Source organism: Ovis aries, chromosome 2 (genome assembly GCF_016772045.2).
Source record: "Ovis aries strain OAR_USU_Benz2616 breed Rambouillet chromosome 2, ARS-UI_Ramb_v3.0, whole genome shotgun sequence".
Classification (NCBI taxonomy): domain Eukaryota; kingdom Metazoa; phylum Chordata; class Mammalia; order Artiodactyla; family Bovidae; genus Ovis; species Ovis aries.
In genome coordinates this window covers 184,876,557-184,899,557 of record NC_056055.1, presented here as the reverse complement: position 1 = coordinate 184,899,557, position 23,001 = coordinate 184,876,557, and the positions used below count along the sequence as shown (strand labels likewise).

At 44.8% G+C, this 23,001-nt stretch overlaps 1 protein-coding gene across 1 annotated transcript in view; it reads right to left on the bottom strand.

Annotated features, from left to right (window-relative positions):
* The window catches only part of CFAP221 (cilia and flagella associated protein 221), a 126,558-nt gene extending 109,393 nt beyond the window's left edge, over positions 1-17,165 (bottom strand). Inside the window, exons 1-3 of the mRNA XM_027965037.3 lie at positions 17,087-17,165; positions 14,171-14,356; positions 11,091-11,191 (exon numbers count right to left, since the gene is read on the bottom strand). Of these exons, the coding sequence (XP_027820838.2) occupies positions 11,091-11,191; positions 14,171-14,309 (240 nt within the window). The 5' untranslated portion in view covers positions 14,310-14,356; positions 17,087-17,165. The remainder of the gene's footprint in view (positions 1-11,090; positions 11,192-14,170; positions 14,357-17,086) is intronic.
* Positions 17,166-23,001: the final 5,836 nt, after the last annotated feature.

Here is a 23,001-nt window from a genome sequence, read left to right as displayed (position 1 = left end):
GCCTCTTTCCCCTTTGGTAAGTATAAGTTTGTTTTCTTGGTCTGTGAATCTGTTTCTGTTTTGTAAATAAGCTTATTTGTAGTATTTTTTTTTATTCCACATATAAGTGATATAATATAATATCTGTTTTTCTCTGTCTGACTTACTTCACTTAATATGACAATCTCTGGTCCATCTATGTTGCAGCAAGCCTAAGTGTCCATCAATAGATGACTGGATAAAGAAAGTGTGGTATATACAATGGAATATTACTTAGCCATAAAAAGAATGATATATTGCCATGTGTAGCAACATGGCATATCTTTTTAATACAGGTGAAGCCTGGGGCGAAAAAAAAAAGCTGCCAAGATCTCTCTTGACCTCCAAGGAGCCTGGCATACAGGAGTCTTGGTGAAGGTGTGGGCTCTGGAGTCTCCTGACCCCAAGAGTGATCCTTCCAGGAGACTCTAGGTACATACAGGGACATTTCAATGCCCAAACTTCATTTCCTACCTTTTTTTATTTTTATAGTTTGTCAGCAGGTCAGTTTGATTTCTTGTCAAAACAATATATGCTTTCAGGGCTAAAATGGCATTCTTGCCTTTTCATTTATAACTAACACTGAGGGGAAAATAATCATCACTGAAAGGTGAAGAAAAGGACTTCCTCTGTGGTACAGTGAATAAGAATCTGCCTGTCAGCGCAGGGGACGGAGTGCAATTTCCTGGTCCAGGAAGATCCTCCATGCTGTGGAGCAACTAAGCCTGTGTGCTGCAACTGCTGAGCCCATGCACCTAGAGCCCGCAAGCTGAGACTGCTGAGCCTGTGTGCTGCAACTGCTGAGCCCATGCACCTAGAGCCCGCAAGCCGCGACTGCTGAGCCTGTGTGCTGCAACTGCTGAGCCCTGGTGCCTAGAGCCTGTGCTCCACAACAGGAGAAGCCACCGCAATGAGAAGCCTGAGCAAAGCAACTACAGAGTAGCACCTGCTCGCCATAACTAGAGAAAGGCCATACATAGCAACAGAGATCTGGCACAACCAAAAATAAAACAAATAAATAAAGCTCTCAAAGAAGAAAAGGGAAATAACGGTGTCTTCTTAGGCCCGTATTGACTCTAAGGTGAAACTCAGTCCTTGCTTCAGTGTTTCAGAATGGGCCCCCATGACAAACAAACATGGAACCAGCAACCAGATGCCAGGAGTCACAGGTTGAAGAGCTTTTACTCCAGGGTCAGAGGGACTTTGCAAGGACTGCTCACAGCTCCCGCATGCACACACCGCTCCTCACAGTCTCCCTTCCATTCCCTCCACAGGGCAGAGCAAACCCAGCCTCCAGTGAAGCACTGGCTTTTGTGGGTAGGGTCTATAATCTTCAGCCCCAAGCACTTACAGTCTTTTCTAAACACATTTCAGCCTCCTAAGCTGGGGTCCTTTTAATCCTTCCCCTCAGGGACACAGCTTCTCAGAGGTAAATACCTAACCACAGGCATGTGGGGGCAAAACACAAGCAGCTCTGTAAGTTCTTTAAAGTGTTTGAGACAGGCTGGGATCTGGGACTTGGGACTCTTTGCTCTAGTGCTTGAACCTGGACAAATGTCTCCTTGAGCAACAAAATACAAAGAAACTATAAGGAACAAAAAATAACTGTGAGCATGTGTTCAGTTCAGTTCAGTTCAGTCGCTCAGTTGTGTTTGACTCTTTGCCACCCCATGGACTGCAGAATGCCAGGCTTCTCTGTCCATCACCAACTCCTGAAGCTTGTGAGCATGTGAAGCTTGCGAGAATGTGTAGCTGGGGCAAACTATGTACAAAAAAATACAAAACGATTAAAAAAAAAAAAAAAAGCCCAAACCCAACTGCCACTTCTGAAGTGTAGTCCTATGTGCTAAGTCACTTCAGTTGTGTCCGACTCCCTGGGACCCTATGGACTGTAGCCCACCAGGCTCTTCTGTCCATGGGATTCTCCAGGCAAGACTACTGGAGTGGGTTGCCATGCCTTTCTCCAGGGGATCGAATTCGCATCACTTTATGTCTCTCGCGTTGGCAGGCAGGTTCTTTACCGCTAGTGCCGCCTGGGAAGCCCCTGACCACTTCTGAAGAGTCGAGAGCAAAAGCAGGCTCTGAGCACATCCCTGCACACATCCCACCAAGAGGGTGAGCAGACCACCCAAGCCGTCCTTCAGGCCTGATCCCCTAGATTCTCCCCTACCCTCACTCCCATATAAGGAACCAGCATGCCCCTCTGAGGGGAAGAGCGAGCAGGCGAACCAGCTATTTGTCTTCGCTCCCCGCTGCTGCAGCACGCATGCTTGCATGCTCAGTTGTGTCCAACTCTTTTGTGACCCAGTGAACTGTAGCCCACCAGGCTCCTCTGTCCATGGGATTTTCCAGGCAAGAATACTGGAGAGGGTAGCCATTCTCTTCTGTAGGGGATCTTCCCGATCAAGGGATGGAACCCTGATGCAGCAGGAGCCCCAGTAAAGCCTTGCCCGTGGCCTCAGATGGATAATGCATCTTACTCTAAAATTTTGCTCAATAATGCATTTCTCCAAAATGGGAGAGTAAAATTGATGCTCCAGAAAGATATACTATGTTTACTCTGTAGCTTCAGGTCCTGACCCTCACACACTGACTTGAAGCCATTGAGATATGTGGCCCTAGTTTGAGAAGAAAGATCCTGGGGCAGAGAGGTCTCTGAAGGCTGCAACAGGGAGTTGAAAACTAATACAATTATTTCAGAAAGCTGGAAAGGACTCTACTCTACATAAAATAAGGCTGTGTACGCTGACAACTTTGTTTTGGGCTGGCCACAGTAACACCGATTGTCTCATGGGAAAATTGATTAATTATTTACTTAATAAACATAGTTTCTCAGAAAAAATCTTTCCTCAGAGGGAAAGAGAACTTACGAGGTCTTGGTTTGGAGAAAACTGGGAACCATTATTTCAACTTTTAAAGTAAATGAAAACATTGATGTCCATATGAATCTAAGTAAAAGGTTTTAAAGCCTTTAACCAGATCTGGATCAATCTCAAATGTTAATGAACAATTTATTGCGGTTTTAAACACAGATTCAATCATTCCATTCTTGGGCAATTTGTACCGTTTCCTGTAACAAAACCAAGATAATGTGCAGGGTTGAATTTACCCCCTTGTTTGACAAGAATCTCAAGGTAACTGCGTTAGGCTTCTGCTTAACTTTGCTGATAGAAATAGGAGGCTGGGTCTCCCAAAATGTTATTAAGATGAAATAATTTTGTACTTTTATCTGTTTGTTTTAATGTCTGATAGAAGTAGCATGATTATTCAGACTTTACCTTGTATTTACTTGGGAACTAGTGAGACTCTGCCAAGTCACTCTCTTCCAATAAAGTGAGTTCAGCATCTTGACAAGTGTTTACTGAGTATGTTCTGTGTGATAGGTATTGTGTTGTACATAAGACAGAGATGGATCCTCTTCAGCAGAATGAAGCTTTTACCCCCTCCCCAAATCCAGGTAAAGCAGACTATACGCTGGACACCAAACATGCCGCATGCTTGCCCCCCGAGCCTCTGTGTCTCCCTCTATCCCCGAGTGCCCATTTCCCACTTCTCACTTGGCTTGGGCTATCCCAGATGGCTTCTCCAACATAAGTCTCTGATGCAATGTGACCAGTGAGCTCATGAAAAGATGCTTAACGTCATCAGTCATTAAGGAAATGTAAACAGAACAACAGTGAGTGGTGAACTCAGAAAGACCTAGCCACACCCCAATCCTGAAACATGTGAATGTGACTTTATTTGGGAAAACAGTGAGTGCAGGTGCTATTAAGTTAAGGACCTTGAGACGAGATCATCCTGGGTTACCTGGTTGGTCCTTCAGTCCAATGACAAGTTTCCTTTTAGAGAGAGAAGAGAAGACAAGGGGAGTCGGAGGAGAGCCAGGCGAAGATGGAGGCCAGGGTTTAGGGTCAGCAAGCCTCAAGGCAAAGAGCGCCTGGCGCCATCACATCCAGGGAGAAGCGAGGAAAGAGGCCCCCTAGAACCCATGAAAGGAGCGGGGCCCGGCTGACACCTTGATTTTGGACTCTAGCCTCCAGAATGCGTTTCTGGTTTTCTAAGCTCCTAAATTTGTGGTAATTTGTAAGGCAGCCACAGAAAATTAACATACCATACAACCTAATTCCACTTCTTAATACATATCCAAGAGAAATGAAAATATATCCATACAAAAACATGTACACAAAGGTTCATGATGACATTATTCCTAATAGCCCCAAAGATCAAATCCAAGTCTCCATCAACTTACGGAACAGGGAAAATCTGAATGGTGTGAAGGTTCCTTTAAAAAACTAAAAATAGAGCTACCATATGATCCTGCAATCCCATTCCTGTGAATATACCCAGAGAAAACCATAATGCAAAAGACACATGTACCCAGTGTTCACAGCAGCACTATCTACAATAGAGAAGCTCTATACAGTCAGCAAAAACAAGACTGGGAGCTGACTGTGGCTCAGATCATGAATTCCTTATTGCCACATTCAGACTTATATTGAAGAAAGTAGGGAAAACCTCTAGGCCATTCAGGTATGACCTAAATCAAATCCCTTACGATTATACAGTGGACGTAACAAAAAGATTCAAGGGATTTCATCTGATACACAGAGTGCCTGAAGAACTATGGATGGAGGTTCATGACACTGTATAGAAGCTGGTGATCAAAACTATCCCCAAGAAAAAGAAATGAAAAAAGGCAAAATGATATGACCCAGCAATCCCACTGCTGGGCATACACACCGAGGAAACCAGAATTGAAAGAGACACATGTACCCCAATGTTCATCGCAGCACTGTTTATAATAGCTAGGACATGGAAACAACCTAGATGTCCATGAGCAGATGAATGGATAAGAAAGCTGTGGTACATACACACAATGGAGTATTACTCAGCCGTTAAAAAGAATACATTTGAATCAGTTCTGTTGAGATGGATGAAACTGGAGCCGATTATACAGAGCGAAGTAAGCCAGAAAGAAAAACACCAATACAGTATACTAACACATATATATGGAATTTAGAAAGATGGCAATGATGACCCTGTATGCAAGACAGCAAAAAAGACACAGATGTGTATAGCGGACTTTTGGACTCAGAGGGAGAGGAAGAGGGTGGGATGATTTGGGAGAATGGCATTGAAACAGGTATACTATCATGTAAGAATTGAATCACCAGTCTATGTCCGATGCAGGACACAGCATGCTTGGGGCTGGTGCATGGGGATGACCCAGAGGGATGTTGTGGGGAGGGAGGTGGGAGGGGGGTTCATGTTTGGGAACGCATGTACACCCGTGATGGATTCATGTCAATGTATGGCAAAACCAATACAGTATTGTAAAGTAAAATAAAGTAAAAATAAAAATTAAAAAAAAAATAAGTGGATGAATAATTTAAAAAGAAAGGCAAAATGGGTGCCTGAGGAGGCCTTACAAATAGCTGAGAAAAGAAGAGAAGTGAAAGGCAAAGGAGAAAAGGAAGGATATATTCATCTGAATGCAGAGTTCCAAAGAATAGCAAGGAGAGGTAAGATAGCCTTCCTCAGGGATCAGTGCAAAGAAATAGAGGAAAACAACAGAACGGGAAAGACTAGAGATCTCTTCAAGAAAATTAGAGGTACCAAGGGAACACTTCATGCAAAGACTGGCACAATAAAGGAGAGAAATGCTATGGATCTAACAGAAGCAGAAGATATTAAGAAGAGGTGGCAAAAATACAAGAAGAACTATACAAAAAGATCTTAATGACCCAGATAACCATGACGGTGTGATCACTCTCCTATCTCAGAGCCAGACATCTTGGAATGCAAAGTCAAGTGGGCCTTAGAAAGCATCATGGCCCACTCGTGAGGTGATGGAATTTCAGCTGAGCTATTTCAAATCCTAAAAGATGATGCTGTTAAAGTGCTGCACTCAATATACCAGCAAATTTGGAAAACTCAGCAGTGGCCAGAGGACTGAAAGAAGTCAGTTTTCATTCCAATCGCAAAGAAAGGCAATGCCAAAGAATGTTCAAACTACCACACAATTGGACTCATCTCACATGCTAGCACAGAGAAGGCAATGGCAACCCATTCCAGTACTCTTGCCTGGAAAATCCCATGGATGGAGGAGCCTGGTAGGCTGCAGTCCATGGGGTCACTAAGTCGGACACGACTGAGCGACTTCACTTTCACTTTTCACTTTCATGCATTGGAGAAGGAAATGGCAACTCACTCCAGTGTTCTTACCTGGAGAATCCCAGGGATGGGGGAGCCTGGTGGGCTGCTGTCTACGGGGTCACACAGAGTTGGCCACTATTGAAGCGACTTAGCAGCAGCAGCAGCATGTGCTAGCAAAATAATGCTCAAAATTCTCTAAGCCAGGCTTCAACAGTACATGAACCAAGAAATTCCAGATGTTCAAGCTGGATTTAGAAAAGGTGGAGGAACCAGAGATCAAATTGCCAACATCTGTTGGAGCATAGAAATTTAGATCATAGCAAGAAATGTGGATCAAAGAAAGAGAATTCCAGAAAAACATCTACTTCTGCTTCATAGACTATGCTAAAGCCTTCGACTATGCGGATTACAACAAACTGGAATATCCTTCAAGAGATGAGAATACCAGACCATCTTACCTGTCTCCTGAGAAATCTGTATGCAGGTCAAGAAGCATCAGTTAGAACTGGACATGGAACAATGGACTGGTTCCAAATTGGGAAAGGAGTACATCAAGGCTGCTTATCACCCTGCTTATTTAACTTATATGCAGATTACATCATGTGAAATGCCAGGCGGGATGAAGCACAAGCTGGAATCAAGATTGCTGGGAGAAGTACCAATAACCTCAGATATGCAGATGACACCACCGTTATGGCAGAAAGCAAAGAGGAACTAGAGAGCCTCTTGATGACAGTGAAAGAGGAGAGTGAAAAAGCTGGCTTAAAACTCAACATTCAAATAACGAAGATCATGGCATCTGAGCCCATCACTTCATGGCAAATAGATGGGGAAACATTGGAAACATTGAGAGACTTTATTTTCTTGAGCTCAAAAATCACTGCAGATGGTGACTGCAGCCATGAAATTAAAAGATGCTTGCTCCTTGGAAGAAAAGCTATGACCAATCTAGCTGCTAAGTCACTTCAGTCGTGTCCAATTCTGTGTGGCCCCATAGACGGCAGCCCACCCAGGGTCCCTTGTCCCTGGGATTCTCCAGGCAAAAATACTGGAGTGGGTTGCCATTTCCTTCTCCAATGCATGGAAGTGAAAAGTGAAAGTGAAGTCACTCAGTCGTGTCAGACTCTTAGAGAGCATATTAAAAAGCAGAGACATTACTATGCCAACAAAGGTCCATCTAGCCAAAACTATGGATTTTCCAGTAGTCATGTATGGATATGAGAGGTGGACCATTAAAGAAGGCTGGGTGCCGAAGAATTGATGCTTTTGAATTGTGGTGTTGGAGAAGACTCTCGAGGGTCCCTTAGAATGCAAGGAAATCAAACCAGTCAATCCTAAAGGAAATCAGTCCTGAATATTCATTGAAAGGACTGATGCTGAAGCTGAAGCTCCAATACTTCATCCACCTGATGCAAAGATTTGACTCACTAGAAAAGACCCTGATGCTGGGAAAGACTGAAGGCAGGAGGAGGTGACAACAGAGGATGAGATGGTTGGATGGCATCACCAACTCAATGGACATGAGTTCGACAAAGCCCCAGAAGATGGTGAAGGCCAGGGAAGCCTGCGTGCTGCCGTCCATGGGGTCGCAGAGTCGGACACGACTGAGTGACTGAACAACAACAAAGGACATGGAAGTGACCTGTCTATTGGCAGAGGACTGGATGACGATGTGGTCCACCTACACAAGGGAGTATTTCTCGGTTATAAAGAAGCATAACGCCATGTGAAAAGCATGACGCCATGTAAAAGACGGCATTGTGGAGTAATGCCATTTGCAGCAGCATGGACGGACCTAGAAATCATCATACTGAGAGAAGAAAGCCGGACAAAGAAAGACAAATACTGGGCTGGTCATAAGTTCATCCGAGTTCTTCCATAATGTATTCTGAAACATTCAAGCGAACTTTTTGGCCGACTCAGTATCATATGATATCATTTTAATGTGGAATCTAAAATATGACACAAGTGAACTTATTTACAGAACAGAAATAGACTCACAGACACAGAAAAGACTCATGTTCACCAAAGAGAAAAAGAAGGGAGGGAAAAATTAAACATTTGGGATTAAAAGATACACTCCACTGTGTATAACATAGATAACCAACATGGACCTACTGTATAGCACAGGGGAGTACACTCAGTATCTTGTAATAACCTATAATGGAAGAGAATGCAAATGAAGAATATACATCTTTATATTAACATATAAAAATATACACATATAGCCGAATCACTTTGCTGTACATTTGAAAATAATATAGCATTTTAAATCAATTATATGTCAATAAAAATTTAAAAAAAATTTTAAGTGATATAACCATACAACAGAACATTATTTGCCCATAAAAAGGAATGAAGTACCTATTCATGCTACAAATTCAATGAGCCTGGGAAACATGCTGAATGAAAGAAGCCAGTTGCGAAAGACCACATGTTGTGTGATTCTATTTACGTGAAATGTTCAGAACAGGCAAATCTATAACAATAGAATGAGGATCTGGCTGCTTAGGGTGGAGGCGGGGTGAGTAAAGGAATGAGGAGAGTGAAGAGGGTTGGGAACAGGCAGTTAATTGTTCACTCATTGCAAACAATAATTATTTTAGATCCATTCTATCATCATCTAGGGGCTTTCCTGGTGGCTCAGTGGTAAAGAACCTGCCTGCCAATGCAGGAGATGTGGGTTTGATCCCTGGGTTGAGTATTTCCCCTGGAGAAAGAAATGGCTACCCACTCCAGTATTCTTGCCTGGAAATTCCATGGACTCCTGTGGAGGAGCCTGGTGGGCTACTGCCCATGGGGTCCCAAGAGTTGAACATGACTAAACAACCACCAGCAACTAGATGGCAAACCTCATAACCAGGAAATGCAAGTTCCAAAATGAATGATTAACCTTGGTCTTTGATGCTGTGTTCTAAGAAATGTGTCCTTGCAGACTGAGGGGTAAAGCTCCTAATCACAGTTTTAAGTCCTGACCCTTTTCCTAAGAGGAAGTCCTCGGCCCCTAACAGCTTCCTCTGCTGATCCCTTCTCTCTCCTCCTCTTCAGTGTGTAAGGACTCAAGGAAGCTGCATTGTCTCTTGGCCAGGGCCTTGCTTTCCGACAGTTTCACCATTTGTCAGTTTCCTGCAGCGAGTCTCCCCACTCAGAGAATGAGTCTACTACGATAGTCGGAATTCTGTCTTGAAATGACCCACTTTAAGACACAGTTTTGGGGGCTGGGATAAATAAGGCGTTTGGGATTAACATATACTCATTACTATACATGAAACAGATAATCAAAAAGACCTCCTGAATAGCACAGGGAGCTGTGCTCAATATTCTGTAGTAACCATATTGGAAAAGCATCTGAAAAAAAATGCACCGTGTCTAAATGCAGAGTCTTATAGTGGGAGGGTACGTCACACACAAGCCGGAGTCTCAGGGCCTGTGTGAGACACCCCACATCCATCAACCCCACTCCAACACATGCCTAGAGGCTGGCCTGGCTCAGTCCCTTGACCAGCTGGAGTAGTTCTAACATCCTATTCAGTGTGACTTTGGGGGATCACAGTGGGGGTCACTGAGATTATGGAGCAGGTTTAAATGGTCAGGTCCGTGTTAGTGGTGGGTTAGGGGTCCTGTGGTCAACCGAGCCCTCCCCAGTTGGGATATCTCAATCAAAAAAGGGGACCCAGGACTGCTGTCCCCACAGCTGCAAATGGTCAGGTTCCTTTTAGTGGTGGGTTAGGAGTCCTGTGGTCAACTGAGCCCTCCCCAGTTGGGATATCTCAATCAAAAAAGAGGACCCAGGACTGCTGTCCCCACAGCTGCAGCCACTCTGCAGGGCAGCCTTCACCTGTCCCTTCTGTGGAGGTCGGTGGAGCTGCCGTCCCAGCTCTAGCTGGAGGCTCGGCCACAATGACTGATTTAGGCCTGGCCATCTGACCCAAGCAGGTGGAATGGAACCCTTGCTGGACCCTCCTAAGAAAGGGACATCTCTCCAGCTGGTGCTGTTGGCTGGAGCAAGAGTGCACTGGTTGGGAGGAAGGCAGCCTGAGAGTGAGTCTGTCTCATCACTGTGTTCTCGAGGTGAGTCTTTCACCTTACTGAATCACGGTTTCCCCATCTCTACGGAGTCACAATACAACCGCCACAAAGCTGGCCTAAGGACTAATCGGAAACGTGAGACACAAAGCATAGTTTCTGGCCCTCAAGGATCCCTCAGAAACAGCACCAGTTTGGAAAGAGTGTTGGGAGGTGCCTTTGGCAGAGGGAGGAAACCTGTCCAAGGAAACTGATGCAACTTTAAAATTTCTCATCCTAGAACTACTGCCTTTCCTGGTCAAATTTATATCTTCCCTTCTGTTGATTATGCTGCTCTTTAGATGAATGAGTAATATAAATGAGAACATTCATGTCATTTCATTATTATAATTATCTTACTTAAAGAGGGCTAACTATCCCACTATCTACACAAGGGTTGGGGAGGAAAGGATTAGGAATTTGGGATTAGCAGATGCAAACTATTACACATAAAATGGATACACAACAAGGTCCTACTTTAGAACACAAAGAACTATATTCAATATTCTGTGACAAACCATAATGGAAAAAAATATTAATAAGAATGTATGGCTCAGATGATAAAGAATCCACTTGCAATGTAGGCGATCTGTATTTGATCCCTGGGTCAGGAAGGTCCCCTGGAGAAGGAAATGCCTACCCATTCCAGTATTCTTGCCTGGAGTATCCTCTGACCAGAGAAGCCTGGCAGACTTCAGTCCACGGGGTTGTAAAGAGTCAGACATGACTGAGTGACTAAGCACACACATATATAGGTATAACGGAAACACTTTGCTGTACACTTAAAACTAACACAATATTGTTAATCAACTATACTTCAGTAAAATTTTTAATTAAAAGAAAGCACCTACCAATATCTGCTGGTGTTGTTTCTCTACTTGATAGCCTCCAAAATGTAATATGCCGGGTTTTGCCTGTATGACCTTATTATTCAGAAGATTCACATAAACCTCTGTAAAAACAATGCAGATAAGTATACCACGAGATGAGACCAAAAAAAAATGTTAAGTGAAAGAAGATCCTATTTACAAGGAATCCCTGTAATTTAGGGTATTGCCACCTCATGCGAAGAGTTGACTCACTGGAAAAGACTCTGACGCTGGGAGGGATTGGGGGCAAGAGGAGAAGGGGACGACAGAGGATGAGATGGCTGGATGGCATCACGGACTCGATGGACGTGAGTCTGAGTGAACTCCGGGAGTTGGTGATGGACAGGGAGGCCTGGTGTGCGGCAGTTCATGGGGTTGCAAAGAGCTGGACACGACTGAGCGACTGAACTGAACTGAACTGATGCACATGAAAGTTTCAGACAGAGGATACAGCTGTCAACAATTAATGATGTTCCACATGAATTGGACTGCTTCTTCCACTATTTTAACATTTTGCTTGGGAGATATTACCATCACGAGATAAATTCACATTTGTTTTTTATTATCTATTAAAATAACTTGCTCTGTACACATTTTGTACAAGTCTTCATAATAAAACAAGCCTGTAAAGGACACACACTGTATAATACTGTGATTGTTATGTAATGAACATCCACTTCAAAGAATGCAAACACCAAGTGTTTCATTTTATTGCTGTGTATTTAACTGTTACTATTTGCTTTCCTCTGAACTGAATTATAGTGTGATACAGAGTAATCCTAAGGCTCTGAATAATTATCACTCTGGATGGTAATGTCTCAATTTGCTCTTGACATGTGAGTGTCTTCAAAACTTGCCCCAGCTCTGCAGTGATTCATGCCCCAGCTCTGCTGTGTTTCATGCCCCAAGCTCTGCCGTGCTTCATGCCCCAAGCTCTGATGTGCTTCATGCCTGGCATTTGTTTATAATCCTCCATTGTTTCCATTTTTGTAAAAATCAAGCCCAGGCCTGATTCTGACTAGCAAACTGCCTCCTTTGAAGTGAAGGCACTGTCTCGTTTCTTACAAATGACAGACTTTCCCCTTTGGCTGTACCCAAACCTTGTGAGTCACAGACACCCTGACCCCAGCCTCCACCCTCTGTGACTTTGTATTCCACTAAAGCAGGTGTGAAATGTTTGGTGTTTTTGTTCCTCCAGCGATGAGCAGTCACTGTTGTCAGCTTTGGGGCCAAACTGAAGGGCTAGACTAGGGTAAGGATGGTGTCTCAGGGGGGCTGTGACAAGGTTGTCTGGTAAATTTTAAAGTATTTTTAAAATATTTATTTTGATATATTTGGCTGTGCCAGGGCTTAGTTGCAGCATGTGGGATTTAGCTCCTTGCTGCTGCTGCTGCTGCTGCTAAGTCACTTCAGTCGTGTCCGACTCTGTGCCACCCCATAGACGGCAGCTCACCAGGCTCCCCCGTCCCTGGGATTCTCCAGGCAAGAACACTGGAGTGGGTTGCCATTTCCTTCTCCAGTGCATGAAAATGAAAAGTGAAACGGAAGTCGCTCAGTCGTGCCAGACTCTTAGCGACCCGATGGACTGCAGCCTTCCAGGCTCCTCTGTCCATGGGATTTTCCAGGCAAGAGTACTGGAGTGGGGTGCCATTGCCTTCTCAATGCATGAAAGTGAAAAGTGAAAGGGAGGTCGCTCAGTCGTGCCCGACTCTTAGCGACCCCATGGACTGCAGCCCACCAGGCTCCTCTGTCCATGGGATTCTCCAGGCAGGAGCACTGGAGTGGGGTGCCACTGCCTTCTCCAACGCATGAAAGTGAAAAGTGAAAGGGAAGTCGCTCAGTCGTGCCCAACTCTTAGTGACCCCATGGACTGCAGCCCACCAGGCTCCCCCGTCCCTGGGATTCTCCAGGCAGGAGCACTGGAGTGGTGTGCCATCACCTTCTCCACCAGCTCCTTGACCAGGGATCAAACCTGGGCTACCTGCACTGACAGCTTTGCGTCTTAGCAACTGGACCACCAGGGAAGTCCAATTATTAAGTATTAAAATGAACATTACTTGGTAACTTTTTTAATGCTGAGAGTTTTGTTTTTAGGGCCACAATACAGATGTAAAATGGGCTTTGCCCTGTTAATACCCAGCGACAGTCAAGTACACTGACTTGAAGTCAATGTGTGCTAAAGTAACAACAGAGCCACACCAAATGCTGCATGTCCCTCATTTGTGATGGGCCTTGAGTGGTGAGCAGGAAACAAGCTGCCTGAGACACAGAGATCTGGACACCGGGTGGCTACAGCTGAGCACCAACCCGCCACTCAGCTGAGTCACCCTGGTGACTTCACTTGAGTTTTTGGAGTCTCAGCTTCCCCAAGAGTAAAATGGAAATAGACAGTATTGTGATGTTAAGATGGATTCAGTGAGAATATAGGCAAAATGACTAGCCTTCTACACAACAGCTATAAGATTTACCAGGCTTTCTAGGCTAAGGATGTGCACATAAAAAGGCAAGAAGGTACAAACGCAAGCGGTCTTGAAGGAACAGGAGTAACGGGTGTGGCTGGAAGTGGGGGACGGGAGGAGTGAGAGTGGACAGTTTCAGAGGAGGGCAAAGGGGGCCAAACGACATGCAAAGGAACCGAAACTTTATTCTTTACACGAGAGGATCCCCTGAGAACATTCAAATAGGGTGGGGATAGGAGCCAGCCTGGATTCTAGGACAGAAAATGCCAGGGGGTGAAGGGTGGATGGGAGGAGAGTGTGGCTAGGGAGGAGAGCCAGGCCTACAGTAGTCCTGGTGACCTCCTGAGGACAAAGTATGGACAGAGGGCAAAGACGCTTGAGGATGTGGAAGGAACAGAACTTGGCGATTAACTTGCACAACAAAAGTCTACCAGATCTGGTGAATGGATCTAAATAGAATCATTGTTCATAATAATAAAAACTATGACAAGCCTGTAAAACAATATAGATAAATCAGCACCCAAAATTCTGTTATGCTTTCTGGACTTTGGATCCTCTGGGAAGACCTGAGTTGTAAAGCAAACCTGTTTTCTAACCACTTACTTGACTCCAGGAGATGATTGGGTACTTCTTTTGGTCTCGTGGGTTCCTCCACTAGGCTCCTTAACAGGAGGGGCGACACATTTTGAAATGGTTCTTCAGCATTCTTTACATCTCTGCTGGGGGTTTTCACCGCTGCCATTTTATCATGAAAAGTGGAGTCTTCTTTTTAAAGCCAAAGGTCATTTCCTGGGAAGAAAACAGTAGTAGTATAGTCAGCCACAGAAAACCACACACCATTGACAAATGTACCTCTTGTCACTGTGTGGCTTGCTGTGGCTCAGTCTTCCCCACTCACTCCTGGCCACTCTGCCCACACAGGTTGTCCTGTTCATCTTGCGTCACACATCAACCCCAATGCCATGTTGTAACCAAAAGTCGGGTCCAGCTGTTCACTATTCAAAAGCCAATTAAGAGGCAAGGCTGGTGGAAAGGAAAGTTTGCTTTATTTTGGATGCCAGCCAGCACGGGGCAGTGGACTTCTGTTGAAAGGATGACTTACCAGCCCCCCCAACTGACAACCAATGGACAAGAGCTTTTATAGACAAAGGAAGGGGGCTACATACAGAAACAACACAGCCAGCTCTAACAGTCATCTTGAAATTGGTCATGCAGTGATTTGACCAGTGTCATCTTGATTGTTTTAAGTAACAGTTAATCTTCAGTTCTAGTCAACTTGTTCCCTTTCTTTGAGGCCAATTCTCTGGAGGCAGCAGCTTATGTCATAGTCATGTACGAATGTGAAAGTTGAACCATAAAGAAGGCTGAGCGCTGAAGAACTGATGCTTTTGAATTGTGGTGCTGGAGAAGGCTCTTGAGAGTCCCTTGGACAGCAGAGATCAAACCAATGAATCTCGAAGGAAATCAAGCCTGAATATTCATTGGAAGGACTGATGCCGAAGCTGAAGCTCCAATACTTTGGCCACATGATGCAAAGAGCCGACTCATTGGAAAAGATCCTGATGCTGGGAAAGATTGAGGGCAGGAAGAGAAGATGGTGATAGAGGATGAGATGGTTTGATGGCATCATTAACTCAATGGATATGAGTTTGAGCAAACTCTGGGAGATAGTGAAAGACAGGGAAGCCTGGTGTGCTACAGTCCACGGGGTCACAAAGAGCTGGACATGACTTAGCAACTGAGCAACAAATGTCATAGCTATAGCCTGGTCATCATGTAGTTAATTTCTTCTACCCGGTGGTGGTTTCAGTCTCTATAAGACAGCTCCAAGGATATGGCTCACATTACCTATAGCCCTTGAGAAGGAACCAAAGGTCCTTGACTTTGCTTATGGACTAAACTATTATTATTTTGTCCTATTTAACTGCTTTTCTCTACTTTTGCGTTTTCTCACTTCTCTGATTAAACTTATTCTTTGGCTAAGTTTTCCCATAGACAAAAGGCAGGCTGAGGACATGGAAGGAAGGATATAGGGTCCTGCTCTGTCTGTGTCACAGCTCAAAACTCTCCCGTGGTCCTTAAATCTCCTTAAAAGCTTTTCTCAAAATGTAGTCCTGATGCTTTCTGAGGCTCTCGTGGCCAGTGAAGTTTGCAAAATGTTGAAGTCAGCAGTTAAACAGGACTCTCTCTCTCTCTCTCTCTTTTTTTTTTTTTTCCAAATTTGCTTGTGCTGGGTCTTCACTGTGGCTCGAAGGCTTCTCCAGGTACTGCACCTGGGCTAGGTTGCCCTGCGGCATATGGGGTCTTAGTTCCCTGATGAGAGATCAAACCCAAATCCCCTGCATTGGAAAGCAGACTCTTAAGCCCTGGAACACCAGGGAAGTCCGAAACAGGACTCTTCTTTATGAGATTTCTCCGAATCCGTTTCTTAGATGAATGTGACCATGAAACCCTTTAACGCTGGGAGATACTGGCATAATGAGTCATCTTCCTGGGCCCCTCTCTGGGGACAGGATGTGGAAAGCCACAGACCTCCTCCCCCGCCACTGGGCGCCTTCCTAGGAGCTCTGTTCTAGGACACCAGGTCCAAGCTCATGTCACACCTTTGGGCAGACTTGTCTTGGGAGTCTGATCCTGCCCTTCGACATTTTTTAGCAATTGCTGCCTTTACTGCTCCTCTGGCGTTAATCACGTATTGCCTTGTGATGACACTTTACAAATCCCACATGTCTATATCTTCCACAGCTAAGTCTCTAAACTTGGAGGCTGCTCAGTGAAGCCCCTGAAATTGGATGTAAAATCATATGTGGATTTTTATGTGCCTTTTTGTGTGTGAGAGTAGGCTCATAGTTTTAGATTCCTTAAAGACTACAATATCAAGCAAAATACACTGACCATACCGAAGAAATGCTTAATAATCACGTTCTGAAACAAGTTTCTCCTTTCCCCTCAGGGCCCATCCCCCTTCACTGGCATGGCTGAGGGTGCCCACTCCTCAGAACAGCCTCCATCTCTCCCTCCAACCATTCCTTCAGACTTCCTTCCTCCAACCTTCCTCCAGCCTTCCTACCCCTCCAACCGCTCAACATCTACCCCGGTTAACTCTCCAGCCGTCTTCCTTCCAATTCCCTGCCTCTACTTCAGGGCGGCACAATAGCCAAACGGTTGTCACCCGACTCCTATTCCAGGTCACTCACCTCCAAGGTGAACTGTTCCCCTTTGTCCCTCCTCCCCACCCCCTCCCAAGGCAACCTCGGTTTCGAGCCCCAAGCTCTGCGGAGCAGACCCTTTCACCGCTGCCAAAGGCCTGCTCCCCTCAGCGCCCCTTTACTCCAGCCCCTGCCCGGAGCACGGTCTACCCCTGACCCAGGCGCCACCCTTATCCTTATTTCACCCTTTGGGCCCTACCTCTCCGCCGCCCCCGCCCAAGTTGACTTGCGGCTGGACACCCTCCCGGGGTTCAATTCGCTCCCCCCCGCGACCTCGCCCCGCTCCAGCCTTAGGTCTCCGGCCGCTCACCCCAGAGCGGGTTCCCGGGCGGGAATCCGCGGGCGCAGCCACCTTCCCCTGTCGTCGCCATGACGACGCGGACGCTCCCGGGGTCGCGGTCGGACGCGACCAAACTCCCCTGGGACGGGGGGGTGGGGGGGGGTGTGTGGAACCCGGGCAGCCGCGGATCGAGGTCTGAAAGTGGTGGGTCAGTTCTGGGGACTTAGAGCAGTCTCTGGAGTCAGTAAGAACAGAGAGAGCGACTTATAGCGTGCGAATTCCCAAGGAATTCCCAAAGGGAAACGCAAACATCTGGGCACCTTGAAAGGAGTTGGTGGCGGAGCAGGGCTGAAGGGGTGGGGCTTACCACACTCAGTGGGTGGAGCTTCCCCGAGGGCAATTCAATCCTCGGTTTCGTACTGTGATACAGTTCGTTTTACTCTTAATATTATGATAAGTTTCAAATTTCAAACATATACAAAGCCAAGCAGAATAGTATGGTGAATCTTCAACACCAACCCACAATTATCAACTTATCTCTACCTTTCCTCTACTCCCTGTATTTTTTTTTGAAGGAAATCCCAGACATTATAATGTCATCCCAGACACCAATCCCAATATCAGTCATAAATATTTCAGAATATACCTCCAAAAGATAAGGAGCCCTTTAAAAAATATAACCGCAATCAGTACCTAAAACATTACGTAATTTCTTAGCAACTTCAAATACTTGGTACTCAGTTTTCATAAACGTCTTTTTTTTTGAGTTTGAATCACAGTTCAAATAAAATTCACACATTATAATAAACTGATATGTCCTTTAGGTCTCTTTTTATCAGTAGATTCTCCCGCCATATCTTTTTATTGTTGTTGCAGTTTGTTCACTGAAGAAACTGTTTCTGTCCTGATAATGATATTTACGGATGATAAACCATGAAACTGGACCAGCTCCCCAGACCTCCTGCTCTGTTTACTTCACTCTGCTCACCCACGGACATTATTCCTTACACTGATAGCTCAGGTTTCTCTTCCTGGGATCTGTCCTCGTCTTGCTCCCTCCATGTATGAGGTGTCACTTGCTCGATGTTATTTGTTGCTTCATGTTGATGAGACTGCCATACGAATCCAATAAGGATACCTCTCCCACACCTTCATCACCTGTGCTGATGTGCTTTTGTCCCGACCTCCAATATTCACCTTTCCAATCTTCCCGTTCTCCAGCTCCTCCCTTCTACCTTCCATCATCCCTGCTTAAAAATGAAAAATCTACACATCTTTCAAGGCTCTCACTAGAGATGGTGTATCAGCTATTGGCTCCTTAACCTTCCAGACCAGAAGGGCTGTTTCCTTTCTCTGGCTTCCCATTCAGTTTGTTCTGTCATCCTTGTCACAATTTTTATAAGTAAACTCATCATTATATGTGTGTTTTAAGCTCCAAAATTCTTAAGAGGAGAAGACTATGCCTTATCTTTGCATCTCCTACAGCCCTTAGAGCAGGCCTTTGTTTATAGTGATTACCCAGTAACTGTTGGCTAAGTGGCTAAAACAAAATTCACTTGCTTATGTTGTAGATTGCTTTAGTTCTTTCTGTTTTGTTGCCCCAGAAAGGTTGTCGGTTTCAGAACAAGTATTGTTTCTCATATCCTTTTTCCAATTGAGCTCATCAAATACTTACCTTCATACACTTTAAAAAATATATATTGATTTATTTGGCTGTGTCGGGCTTTCGTTGTGGCACGCATGCACCTTTCATTTTAGCAGGCGGGCTTCTCTCCTGTTGTGGCACACAGGCGTAGTTGCCCTGTGGTATGTGGGATCTTAGTTCCCCTACCAGGGATTGTACCTTCATCCCTTGCATTGGAAGGCAGATTCTTAACTGAGCCACCAGGGAACTCCCTCTATACACTTTTTAATGGGTATTGGATAACATTTTTAAAATTTCCCCTTGTTTTTAAATAAATTTGCCAAATTCTCTATTTTATATGTTAAGATAGCTAGATATGGATATAGATATAACATATATTTTCTCTACAGTCAATTGGCCAAACTTCATATTATTGTGTCGTATTTACTATTGGTCATCTGCCTCCACAGTCTTAAAATCAGAACCCCAGCTTTGCTAAGTTTTCTCCCTAATCCCTACTTCCCTAGATCCCACTTAGATTCTGATTAGTCTACACCAATCATGGAATTCCCAGTCTTCTTGCCCACGATGGATTTACAGTTGAGAATATAACTCAATTCTGGCCACAGAGACATCAAGGGAGGGCTTCTGGAGGACCTTGGAAAAAGACTTCCCTTCTTCTAAGAAAAGAGACATACAACACCTTTCTCTTTCTAGACAGTGTGGTGTCCAGAAGTGACTCATTGGAAGAACAGCAGCTTTAGGGCCTTATGGAACCCTCATGTGAGGACAGTGAAGGTGGCGAGGAGGATAGCAGAATCGGAAGAAGAGAGTGAGGCCCCATCTGGAGGACATCATCTCATCTCCTGACCGTTTGGCAACCAAATCACACTGCTCTCTTTCCTTTTTCATTTATTTTTGGCCACGCTGGATCTTCCTTGCTGCGCGCAGGCTTCCCCTAGTTGTGGCGAGCAGGGGCTACTCTTCAGTCGTAGTTGTGCACGCTTCTCATGGTGGTAGCTTCTTTTGTGGCGCAGTGTGGGCTCAGCAGTTGTGAGGCACAGCTTAGCTGCCTTGCAGCACGTTGAATCTTCCTGGACTGGGGATCAAACCAGCGTTTCCTGCATATAACCAGGCAGGCAGAGAACCACTGGACCACCAGGGAGGTCCCCATTACCTCTTTCAGCTAAAAACATTCTGACACAATGATTTCTAAACACTCACTATTCAAAAGTGTAAGCAGTAGCACAGAAACTTATTAGAAATGCAGAATTTCAGGTCACCTCAGACCTTCCAAATCAGAATCTGCATTTTAATAAGACCCCTCCACCCACCCCATGCCAAGAGATTCATGGACACATTCAAGTCTGGGAATCACTGAACCGAAGCCCTACAATTCTAGCTTTTCTAGATCATCAATTATATAGTCAGTTCATTTATGTATTTCATATTTATTTCACTTAGCATTTGCAATGTGCAGAATACAAGGGTATCTCAGCCTCTGCCAAACTTGTTGTTCAGTCATTCAGTCGTTCAGTTTAGCTGTGTCTGACTTTGTGACCCCATGGACTGCAACGCACCAGGCCTCCCTGTCCTTCACAATCTCCTGGAGCTTGCTCAAGCTCATGCAATGGAATAGGTATGACAGGAGACACGGAAAATTTTGCACAGGGGAGCCATGAATTTCCCTTCCTGAAACTCCTTGGTGGCTTCACATCATACAGAAAATAAAACTCAAAATTCTTAACACAAACTTCAAGGTTCTGCAGGCCCTAACTGCCAGTCCAGTCCTGCCTGAATTTCTGACCTCAAAGTTCGTAAAAATAGAATAAAATGGTTGTTGTTTCAAGCCTTGCAAGCTCTGGAACAGATCTAGCTGCAACAATAAATAATTGAAAACTTGCTCAGTCCTGCTCAGCCTGAGAATCCCTTCCTTAGACGGGAGCTAAGCCAGCTTTTCCTGGCTTCCCTCACTTAATCAGGTCCCACCCCACCATCCTGTCTTCCAGCCCAGGGTTCTCTCCCTTCAGTGCATTTTTTCATAGTGTGTGATTCTAGACTGATGGCTTTCCATTTCTGACATCTGTCTTTCTAGACCATAATTTCAATGAAGTTTGACTTGTTCACGACTGTATGCTCATCACTTTGCACACTACCTGGTACATGGTGGGACCTCCAAAATATTCAGAGAATTAAGTAATTAATGAGTTATGCCAAGAGAGTTCTAAATTTATATATAATATCCATTTAGAGCATACATATATGTTCGGAATATGGGCAATATATCCTTATGGTTCAAAATTCAAAAAGTAAAAAATGTCCCTCTTACTCCTGTCCTTAAGACACCAGTTTCCCTTTTCTGGAGGTAATCCATATTGCCAGATTCTTATTTATCTGTCAAGGCATATGCTATGCACGCGTGCATGCTCAGTCACTCAGTTGTGTCTGACCTTTTGCTACCCTATGGACTGTAACCTGCCAGGCTCCTCCATCCATGGAATTTTCCAGGCAAGAATACTTGCGCAGGTTGCCATTTCCTACTCCAGGGGATCTTCTTGACCCAGGGATCGAACACACGTCGCCCGAGTCTCCTGCATTAGCAGGCAGATTCTTTTCTACTGAGCCACCTGAAGCCCATGCTGTACATACACAAGCAGTTATATGTATGCTTGTATTTGTAAGCAGTTCATCCCCGATTGAGAAGCCAAATTACTCATTCATCTGTTTCCTTTTTTCCCCATTTAAAAATAAATCTGAATGATCATGAAACTGTATGCCACAGAGTTCACAGAAGTTGATAAGTAACAGAAATCCTTGAACTTGTCTTACAGAACAACAGATAAGGGAACAGTCTGTTAAAACACTTTGCTTCTGCCTTCATTGTAATCAGGCTTCATTGATTCTGTTTGCTTTAGTTTCTTTTCTTCTTCCTCCTCCTCTTTCTTCCTTCCTTCCCTTCTTCCCTCCCTTGCTTCCGCTTCCTTCCTTCCTCTCTTTAATCACATGCATTCTCAGTGTCACTGCTGCAGTTACTTTACAAGACCTTGGAGTCAGCTCCTGTCCTGCATGAGCCAGCTGGGGCTGCTTGGGACCACTGATCCTAAAACTGGGCCTGCGCAGATGTCCTATGAATGGCCTTTTGTTTTTTGATAAGTGTTGCAAAAAATTTTCAGCCACTTGTTATTTGACTTTGCTGTTAATGGTTTTTGGCTTGAAGAATTAAAAACCATTTTTTAAAAATCTTGTATTCATTATGTATTGTGCATGAGTGCTAAGTCACCTCAGAAGTGTTAGAAGTGTTAGTCACTTAGTTGCGTCCAACTCTTTGCGGTCCCATGGACTGTAGCCTGCCACGTTCTTCTGTCCATGGGATTTTCCAGGTAAGAATACTGGAGTGGGTTGGCATGCCCTCCTCCAGGGGATCTTCCCAACTCAGGGAGTGAACCTGTGTCTCCTATAGCTCCTGTATTGGCTGGAGGGTTTTTACCACTAGCACCACCTGGGAAGCCTGCCATTAGGTATTGCTCCATAACAAATTACCCCCAAACTTAGTGACTTAAAATAACTATAATCACTTACTATCTCTCATGATTTCTGTGGGATAGGAGTTCAGACAGGGCATAGCAGAGATGGCTTGTTTTCTGCTTCATAAAGTTTGGGACTTCTGTTGGAAGACCCCAAAATTGGGGAGGTGGAGCAGTTGGAAAGCATCAGTTGGCAGTTGATGCTAAAGCTGCCAGCTGCAAGTGTAGATGAGGATCTTGGCCAGTATACCCACAAGTGGCCTTAACTTCCTCATGATATAGTCTCTGGATTCCAAGGGCAAGTATCCCAAGAGAAAGCCAGTTTTAAGCTGTATTTCCTTTCAAAAACTTTTAAAATTGAAGTATAGTTAATTTAAAATGTGCTAGTTCAAGTGTACAGCAGAGTGACTTAGATATATATATGTATATATTATATACATACAGGCTTCCCAGGTTTCCCTGGTAGCTCAGCTGGTAAAGAATCCACTTGCAATGCAGGAGACCCCAGTTCAATGCCTGGGTTGGGAAGATCCCCAGGAGAAGGGAAAGGCTACCCACTGCAGTATTCTTGGGCTTCCCTGGTGGCTCAGACAGTAAAAAATCCACCTGCAATGCAAGAGACCTGGATTCAATCCCTGGGTTGGGAAGATCCCCTGGAGGAGGGCAACTCACTCTAGTATTCTTGCCTGGAGTATCCCCATGGACAGAGGAGCCTGAGGGGCTACAGTCCACGGGGTTGCAAAGAGTTGGACACGACTGAGCAACTAAGCACAGCACAGTATAGGCTTCCCAGGTGG